Source organism: Spodoptera frugiperda, chromosome 19 (assembly GCF_023101765.2).
Source record: "Spodoptera frugiperda isolate SF20-4 chromosome 19, AGI-APGP_CSIRO_Sfru_2.0, whole genome shotgun sequence".
NCBI classification, from domain to species: Eukaryota; Metazoa; Arthropoda; class Insecta; order Lepidoptera; family Noctuidae; genus Spodoptera; species Spodoptera frugiperda.
Genome location: NC_064230.1, coordinates 2,800,243 through 2,810,158, shown reverse-complemented (window position 1 = coordinate 2,810,158; position 9,916 = coordinate 2,800,243). Strand labels below are relative to the sequence as shown.

The following is a 9,916-nucleotide window of genomic DNA, read 5'->3' as shown; positions in this document are numbered from 1 at the left end:
ACCCACTCATCACAGCAATAAACAAAACAAAAAGACTTAATCCTTTAACTCGCAAACCGGTTACACCCTGGCTTTACCCATAGGACTTACACAGCGTAAAACGTAAAATCCCAAAACAAAACTAGAAACTTGGAAAAATACAAACATTAAACTATTAAAATAGCGAAAATAGATCGGTCCATTCGCCTTGTATTTCCCAAGCTACCCTGCATTAGCATAAGTCTTATTCTGGTTTGGTATATAAACAGGGCCTTTGCTATTCTAGAGCACAGTCTACATTCAGATATCAACATGTTCCGTTCTGTTATCTTCTTTGCTGTTTCTGTTAGCTGTGTCATCGCTAACTCTAATGAAATTAAGGTGAGTTCATATTTTTCTATATGATACTAGCTGCCTCGGCAAACTTCGTACCGCCTCAAACATTTTTTTTCTCATCTTTTAAACCTGCCCTGCATTTGCACAAATAATTCAAGACGAAAATTAGCCAAATCGGTCCACCCGTTCTCGAGAGAGAATTGATTTTTATATACAACGTGTAACACAATACCCATAATATACATCAAGAAGCCCTGATGAATACAGGTTGAATAGAGTTTCTACACAAAGTTTCAGCTTAAAATACGTTTAAAAAAATTTGTACCAAATACTTGGTATCGCATAGTTCTTGATTTCAAATCATACAAACGTGTCACAACACTACAGGGATCACTCGCTAATATTACGAAACATTTCTTCTGTCAATCTGAGCGCCTAGTACCTGTCTACCTAATTTTGATACGCGCACCGTCGCGAATCAAAATTAAAATCATGTAAAATTCATAACTTGGTACCATGAAAACATGAGTTTATAAAACCCTTCCTGTATCGTTTGTTATGTTATCTAGAAACCGTGCGATTGATATGTATACCCCCTTTTTGTTGCACGTTGTATTTAAGAATATGGCAATAGGTTCACCCCCTATTACATGGGACTTGTAACACAAGATTTGGGACTAAGCGTCATAGTAACTGGTGGGTCCAGGATTTGCATCCTCCTTTGTCAGTAGAAGTACGGAGTCTGGAATTGTGTCTAGTATATGGCAATAAGCTCACCTTCTATTACACGGGACTTATAACATAATTGAAAAGTTGGTGTACATTGTATAGCGGCATTACGTGCGGTAATGCGCACCTCTGCCTACCCTTTCGGGATAAAAGGCGTGACGTTGTGTGTGTAATTTAGAATAGGGATGATGACGGGATATGAAAATTAAAATTTATTCAGTCCGTCAGTTAGGTAATGAAAAATTATTAGATACGTACTTTTCGTAATTGACGTTGCATATCACTGCATAGTATAAAACAAAGTCACTGTTTTTGTCTGTTTGTCCGTATGCTTAAATCTTTAAAATTACGCAACGGATTTTGATGCGGTTTTTGTAATAGGTAGAGTGATTCAAGAGGAAGGTTTATATGTATAATACATGGGTAATATATCACCATTGCACCCATGCGAAGCTGGGGTGGGTCGCTAGTAAATAATATTTTTTTAACTACTGCTCGGCTCCTATTAGGCATAGCGTGACGTTTTAGTCTTTAGACTTTCTCAATAAATGCTCTATTCAAAACAAAATTAATTATTCGTAATTCGTTCGTTTAGGCGTAAAGAAAAGACAGAAACGTGAGTTACTTTCGCATTTACATAATTTTTCATCCACTGCTCAGTTCCTATTAGCTGTAGCGTGATGTTTTACAGCCTTGGTGCGGCGGCTGGGCAACCGGCTGCCGCGCAACATGTAGCGGATTCGATTCCAACACGGAATAACTCTTTGTGTTATCCACAAATTGTTGTTTCGAGTCTGGGTGTAATGTGTATGTGAAATTGTATGTTTGTAAACGCACTCATGACACAAAAGAAAATCAGAGAGTGGAGCAAAGGTTTATTAATAAATAATCTATGGAAAACTATGTATTGCCTAGTTTTCCATAGAAGATTTTTTTATTTTGCCTAGGGCGTTAGGTTCCGACCCGGAGCTTCGGACTACCATGCGAGTTACCGGAGCTCCGGACCTCCGGTTGCAAGTGCGACTGCCGGGCAGGGGGTCTCGGTTTCGATTCCCGGGTCGGGCGAAGTATTACTGGGCTTTTTTTCTGTAAATTTCTCAGTGGTAGCACGGAGACTGGAAATGTGCCCGGTTATGTCAATAGGCTCACCACCTATTACATGGGACTTACAACATAAATTGTGAAAAGTGGGTGTAAACAGTGGCATTATGTGCCATAATGTGCACATCTGCCTACTCCTTCGGGGATTAAAGGTGTGACGATATGTATGTATGTATGTATGTATGTACAATTAGCTATTCGACTCTACGCGTGACCAGAAGGCTGGCTATTTCTTCGGTCAGAAGATAAGCATTGCCATACAACGTGGCAATGCGGCCAGTCTTCTGGGAACGTTCCCTAATGACAGCGATGCGGACGAGTACTTTGACGCCTAACCACGCCTAACGCCTTTATTTTAGTTTTAAGTTAGTTTTTATTCCTTTTTTTTGGTATTTTTAAGTTGTAAATAATGTATGTACAACTCTTTCTAGGATGGTGGATCGGACAGAGGTGCCCACAGCGACCGAGCAGGCCTCTGGTTTGGGCCCAGACTCGGCAAGCGTTCCTTGAGGATATCTACTGAAGATAACAGGTGGGAATTTGAAAAAAAATACCATATATATGATCTAGTGATTATAAAATTGTGTAGAACTGAGATTTAACCCCTGAAAACACCAAAATGTCTAGGTACTGATGTATTTTTTTTATAGTAGAAGCTGGTAAACGAGCAGATGGATCACCTGATGATAAGCAATCGCCGTCTCCCATGGACACCCGAAATACCAGAGGTGTTACAAGAGCGTTGACGGCCTTTTGAGCGAATTTAAGGGTTGTTGGGGAATCCGGGATTAGGAAGATTGGGAAGAGAGGGCAATTGGGCCTTCGGTAACCTCACTCACGCAACGCAAGCGTTGTTTCACGTCGGTTTTTTGTGAGGCCGTAGTATCGACCGAGCCGGTCTATTCGTGAAATTTAACTCGCGTATGTTCACCTATGACCAACTATCTTGTGTATATTCTGCGAGAGAAGAATATCAATTAACATTTCTCTAGGCTTTCTTCTACTAATGTGACGAGCATTCTCTTCTCATACTTACTAACTAATCTTTTTCATAGATATACCATCATTTTCTTCCATTAAAATTAATAAAGTATCATAATAGCAACTAAACAAACAGGCATGCATGTTCAGAGGGCTTGGTACGAATTTGTTTTACGTGTATCGAGAGCCGGCACAAATGAATCAACCAATCAGAACGCCGAACGCGCTTTCGTTTCGTTTTCGTTCAACGTAAAGCAAACTCGTACTAAGGGTACTGCAAGCAGTTTTCAAATTTTACGCCTACTAACAAATTTCACGATACATTAGACATCTATATACTAACATTTGTTTATAGACAAGCATTCTTCAAACTCTTGGAAGCGGCAGACGCATTGAAATATTACTACGATCGCTTACCTTACGAGATGCAAGCGGACGAACCTGAAACCAGAGGTCAGTATTTATGTAAACAGCAGCTCATGTAAAGAGATTGTCCAGTCAACTGATGGTAGCGGTGACTGTCCAGGCGACACAAGTACTTAGGTATCGTCATGAGCTAATGTTCACATGTAAACAGCAGCTCATGTAAAGAGATTCTCCAGTCAACTGATGGTAGCGGTGACTGTCCAGGCGACACACGTACTTAGATATCGTCATGAGCATATAGATAATGTTCACATGTGTAGTAGAGTCAACTGATGGTGATATTTTTGTCAACAGTTACCAAAAAAGTGATATTTACTCCTAAATTGGGAAGGAGTTTGGCTTATGATGATAAAGTGTTTGAGAATGTTGAGTTCACACCACGGTTGGGAAGGCGGTTGGCTGATGATATGCCCGCGACGCCGGCTGATCAGGAACTGTGAGTATCATCATCATATCCATCATCATTTCAGTGCCATTTCGGTGGTAGAATTTTTTTACGGGAATATCATTAAATGCCTTGAGAGAGACTCTTACTAACTAAAAACCTACCAAGTACCACTCCTGCTTTGAGCCGGAGCCCCGGTATTAATTTCTATAGCCAATAGGAATCCAGAGAGACATACTAAATTAACTAAAAATCACGGTTTACTCACGTACATTAATAGAGGAAAGCTCGAATAGTTTCCAGTCACAGAGGTTAAAACGGTTAAACCGTGATTTTTTTCTTTATGGAACAAGCCGGCGATCGAGCAGCCGTATCTATCACCTGATGGTAAGCAATCGCCGCCGCCCATGGACACTTGAAACACCAGAGGCGTTACAAGTGAGTTGCCGGCCTTTTGGGGGTTATGGATTTAAGGATTTTTGGGGAATCGGGGATTGAAGATTGGAAAGGGGGAATTGGGCCTTCGGTAACCTCACTCACACAACGAAACAGAACGCAAGCGTTGTTTCACACGGTTTCCTGTGAGGCCGTGGTATCACTCCGGTCGAGTCGGCCCATTCGTGTCGAAGCATGGCTCTCCCACACTTTTTTATTGGTCGAAAGTTTTGTATTGGTCAAAAGTAGGGGTCAAAAAAAATAGGGGTAGTTACAAAGTCTTTGATGTTTCATTTCTAACCCGTAGCATTCTATCTCTTCTAATAGGTATAGACCAGACCCGGATCAGATCGACAGCAGGACGAAATACTTCTCGCCGAGGCTCGGCAGAACCATGAATTTTTCACCACGACTCGGCAGGGAATTGTCCTATGGTACGTATTTTTTAAAAGGTTCCAGTGCCGGCGTAAAGGCCACTGATACCCCGGGCGAAAATATTGTGGCGCCCACTTGAGGGAAGAAATATCAAGTGTTAGTTTTTTGCTGATTCCATGGACAGAGCATAGAGCACAGTTTTGAGGGTTTACACCAGGAGAGGCAAGAGACTCCAACTTCAGACCTTGTCGCCCCCCAGAATTTGTCGCCCTGGGCCATCGCCCCCCCCCAACACTGGCACTGAAAGGTTCCTCTACCGGCCTCTTTGGGAATTAAACAGCGAAACATCATATTATAATTACTGCCTACTCCCACGCAGTTTTTGCTTTTTGGTTTCGATTCCTATTGTTGGTTTTTTTATGGTATAAGCCGGCAAATGAGCAGACAGTTCACCTGATGGTAAGCCATCGCCGCCGCAGCGCGTTCAAACCAACAAACTCTTCAGCTTTAATTATACTTTTTTTGGGGGAAAAATCATCCAATGACTTCTCCCGCCTTGGGCGAGGCTAGATACCTTTTTGTGAGGGAGGAAAATGATTCAATCTTTTTTCCCGAGAGAGAAAGAGAGAGTGTCAGACTCTTACTGACTATAAACCACCCCGTTCCTACTCCTGCTTTTCGAGCCGAAGCCCCGGTAAACCGCTAGGTAGTTCAAGCTCCAGAACTTTAAGTTTATCTAAAACTACACATATACATTTCGACACACCTTTAATCCCCGAAGGGGTAGGCAAAGGTGCACATTATGGCATGTAATACCACTGTACAATGTACACCCACTTTTCACAGTTTATGTTGTAAGTCCCATGTAATAGAGGGTAAGCCTATTGCCGTATACTGGGCACAATTCCAGACTCCGAGCTACTACTAAGAATTTTTCGACAAACCGAAAAAGCCGACAGTATATCTAAAACTAGTATAGATAAGTATAATTAATAGTTATTCTTCTTTACAGAAATGTTACCAAGCAAACTAAGAATGGTGAGGAGTGCCAACAGAACTCAATCGACATAAACCTGACACGAAGCCGCCATCAAACATAACCTCAAAATGTAACAAACTAATGTACTGTATAATGTATAAATAAATCGCTATTTTGGACGAAATAATGTACTGTTTTTGTATTTAATACTTAATTAGATATTAATATTTAGTCTTGTAAGGGAATAAATGAGTTTAATGTAATTTTCTTTGGGTTTTTATTTCGCAAAAAGAAGCTTTTTTATGTGGCTTGCAAAGCAGATTTAAAAGGTAAACATTTTGTTTAGCAACATGGTTGCATAAACATGTTGCGGGCAACACTTGTGTTGCGGAGTTGATCGCGCCATGCTGCAGAGTTGACGCCCGGCGAGTGAAAACGTCAGTTTATATTAGTTTAAACAAAGTTTCCAGCAGCATTCTCGCTATTCATCAACAACGTTGGTCAACTGTGTGAATACTGAAATAAATAAAAAAAAAACATCCAATGACTTCTCCCGCCTTGGGCGAAGCAAGAGAATGTGTCAGACTCTTACTAGCTATAAATATCCCCGTTCCTACTCCTGCTTCGAGCAGGAGTCAAATCCAGACCCTCCCAATGGGGTAGCAGCTCGAAATCGCCAATCCGCATTGAGCAAGCGTGGCGATTAATGCTCAAACCTTCTCCGTGCGAGAAGCGGCATTAATTTGCCTTGCTACTTTTTGATGATACAATCCGGATTGAAACGAGCAGACGGATCACCTGATGGTAAGCAATAGCCGCCGCCCATGGACACTTGAAAGACCAGAGGCGTTACAAGTGCGTTGCTGGCCTTTTAGGGGTTAGGAATTTAAGTATTGTTGGGGAATCGGAGATTGGGAAGCTGGGTAATTGGGCCTCCGGTAACCTCACTCACACAACGCAAGCGTTGTTTCACGTCCATCACTCCAGTTGAGTCGGCCCATTCATGCCGAAGCATGGCTCTCCCACACTTATACACCTTGCTTGTGGGACAGTTGGGTACAGGTTGATATTAACTACTTTTATTAACGTTCAAGAAAGACTTGCTTTATGCAAGTTAATTTTTTTTCTAACCCATGAATGTTGTTTGAAGTAAATTATCTCAAAATTATTATTAAATTCTATATTTGAACCAGACCAGATATCTCATAGGTAGACTAGACTAGTGCGTGCAAGAGAGCCATACTTCAGCACTGCTGGGCCGGTTCGACCGGAGTGATACCACGGCCGAGCATAAAACCGACGTGAAACAACGCGTGCGTTGTATTTCGTTGTGTGAGGTTACCGGAGGCCCAATTACCCCAATCTTCCCAATCCCCGATTCCCCAACAACCCTTAAATTCCTAACCCCCAAAAATCTAGCAACGCACTTGTAACGCCTCTGGTGTTTCAAGTGTCCATGGGCGGCGGCGATTGCTTACCATCGGGTGATACGTCTGCTCATTTACCGGCTTATGCCATAAAAATAGACTTGAGTTATTACACAAAAGAAATAATGTAAAGGTACATACTACCCCATACAACATAAACAGGTTAAAAACGATATTTATACGACCATAAAAATATTATTAGAATCACATTAAAAAACAAATATGTTTCTCAATACGTGGACTAGCTTTCTAAAATGTATTTCTTATATATTATCACATGTAAGTACCTTGTTAAAAAACTAACATATCACTACATAGTATAAAACAAAGTCGCTTTCTCTGTCCCTATGTCCCTTTGTATGCTTAAGTCTTTAAAACTACGCAACGGATTTTGATTTTTTTAATGCGGTTTTATGTAATAGATATATCCATTCAAGAGGAAGGTTTATATGTATAATACATGCATAATATATCACCCCTATTGCACCTCTTTATGCGAAAGTGAACATTAGCTCATGACGATACCTAAGTACGTCGCCTGGACAGTCACCGCTACCATCAGTTGACTGGACAATCTCTTTACATGAGCTGCTGTTTACAAGTGAACATTAGCTCATGACGATACCTAAGTACCTGTGTCGCCTGGACAGTCACCGCTACCATCAGTTGACTGGACAATCTCTTTACATGAGCTGCTGTTTACATGTGAACATTAGCTCATGACGATACCTAAGTACGTGTGTCGCCGCAAAATTTCAAGGCCTAATCTTCACATCACATAAGCTACTCATGACACCAATATCTCTGGGTTTAGATAGTATCCACTGTTCTTTATTAGAAATTAATCAAAATCTTCAATCTTCAAAATCTTCAATCTTCAAATTTAGATAGTATCCACTGTTCTTTATTAGAAATTAATCAAAATCTTAAATCTTCAATTCCAGATACATCAATATTGATAGCATCAGTGAGCAGCTACGTCTTAATCGTCGGTAATCTCCATGATTTTAAAACCCTAGCCGATAAATTTGGATCAGAAAACCTTGCCAGTCGGATCGAAGATATGGTATACAAAGACAGATTCGATGGCAGAAGAATACATAGAATAGAAAGAAAAATCGAAACAAGTAGCGAAAGTTCAGATGATAGTTCTCAAAGTCAGCAGGAATCTACAGAGGAGATCACTATACCTACAGTTAAAAAGCATAGTAAACATGCTATAAAGGATGCACCACAGAGTAATGAAGGAGAGCCTTTAACACATGATGGTTCAAAACTAGCCTCAGAGCTGACTATAGACGATTTGGTCGAGAAAGTTAAAGAAAAGTTACAACAGGAACTTCTAGGCAAGGGTGGACAATTAGCCCAGATAATGGACGATGACACTCAGAGGGCGACACTAAATGAAGGTAAATTCTCACATAAAAAGCATAATTATGCAAAATTATCTGCAGCCGCTAATTTTGAGCGTGATCCTGAACAACTTGATGTAAATCCACTTAATGAGGGAGTCAAAGATGCTGCCTATGAAGACGAACAAGTACCAGTAGCTTCTTCTCAGTCACAAATAAACGAAAAGCCAGATAAAACCAAAATTAAACACGGATCTGAGGCTGAAAATCATGGTAAGGTTAAAAAACTAAAACGAGATAAACACGATACAGTAACAGAGAAACAGGAGCAGGGATCTAACAAAAAATCGAGAAAAGAAAAGGAAAATCATAAAACAACGCCGTCGACGACTTTGGAAGCTTCGCAAGTTGATAATGAGGCTGTTGCAGCCAATTTAGAAAGCATACCGAGCCCAAACCACGCAGGCAATGGGATTTTCGAAGCAATGAATTTACAAAAGACAAACGACAGCTATGAAGATTATGTAACACCAGCTAAAGAAGACATGTTTGAAAGCGAAGAAGAGAGTACTTCTCTCACACCTTTTACTATCAATTTAAGCCCCGAAACAACTCCTACTCCTCTTATAGTTTTAAGAGAAGATGGTGAAACAACAACTAAAGTCGGAGAATACGACGATGATACGGCTAAAACTGATCCAGAACAAAAAGCGAAGACAGAAAGCATGTCTTATGATGATGAAAGGGAGACGATAGGCGATGCCAACGTCACATCGACTGATCCACCGAAAATGGCGCATAGGAAACCGAAATTAGGTACAATGATACCTAAAAGAGAATTCTATACAGTCAGTAGTCCAAATTATTATGGACAGTTACCGACTATAGCTGAGAAATATAACTTTAATGAGCCCTTACCGGAGGCAGACAGAGAACATGAAGAGTTAAAGCCTTTTGCAAACCCACCATCTAGTATTAATGGAAAAGTAAAGTTATCTTAAGATATTAGAGTTGTTTTTTTAAGTCTTTGACTGCCAATAGAAAACTGTTGAAGGCAAATCCTCCGCTAATGTCGGTCACCGGTGACCACCACGGCGTTCAATGTGTTAATAAATCCGTTTTGATTCCCGGATCGGGCGAAGTATTACTGGGTTATAATATCTCAGTAGTAGCACGGAGTCTGGAATTGTGCCCAGTATATGGCAATAGGCTCACCCCTTATTACATGGGACTCATAACACAAATAGTGAAAAGTACACACAAGCTAAGCTGTAGGCATCAGTTAGTTAAAAAATAAAACAATACAAAGTAATATCAAATTATATTATTATATACAAAAATCTTAATTATTTACTTAAACAAATAAATTACTAAACATTACTACATAGTATAAAACAAAGTCGCTTTCTCT

The 9,916-nt window shown here is 40.4% G+C and overlaps 2 protein-coding genes across 2 annotated transcripts; both read left to right on the top strand.

Moving 5' to 3' along the window:
• The first annotated feature begins 267 nt into the window (after positions 1-267).
• Positions 268-5,989, top strand: LOC118281022 (PBAN-type neuropeptides). Its single transcript, XM_035601452.2, has 6 exons — positions 268-360; positions 2,577-2,677; positions 3,482-3,579; positions 3,847-3,988; positions 4,700-4,806; positions 5,760-5,989. Exons 1-6 carry the CDS (start codon positions 292-294, stop codon positions 5,816-5,818), a joined length of 576 nt encoding a protein of 191 aa, XP_035457345.2. The 5' UTR covers positions 268-291; the 3' UTR covers positions 5,819-5,989.
• A 2,098-nt stretch (positions 5,990-8,087) lies between these two features.
• Positions 8,088-9,611, top strand: LOC126911872 (uncharacterized). The gene has a single exon (XM_050700957.1). It carries the CDS (start codon positions 8,217-8,219, stop codon positions 9,504-9,506), a length of 1,290 nt encoding a protein of 429 aa, XP_050556914.1. The 5' UTR covers positions 8,088-8,216; the 3' UTR covers positions 9,507-9,611.
• Positions 9,612-9,916: the final 305 nt, after the last annotated feature.

Bases quoted from the DNA above. Each gene is read 5' to 3' on its own strand.
- LOC118281022 (XM_035601452.2), top strand. From the start codon at position 292: ATGTTCCGTTCTGTTATCTTCTTTGCTGTTTCTGTTAGCTGTGTCATC. The intron at 361-2,576 runs GTGAGTTCATAT...AACTCTTTCTAG, and splicing joins CTAACTCTAATGAAATTAAG to GATGGTGGATCGGACAGAGG. The intron at 4,807-5,759 runs GTACGTATTTTT...TCTTCTTTACAG, and splicing joins CGGCAGGGAATTGTCCTATG to AAATGTTACCAAGCAAACTA.
- LOC126911872 (XM_050700957.1), top strand. From the start codon at position 8,217: ATGGTATACAAAGACAGATTCGATGGCAGAAGAATACATAGAATAGAA.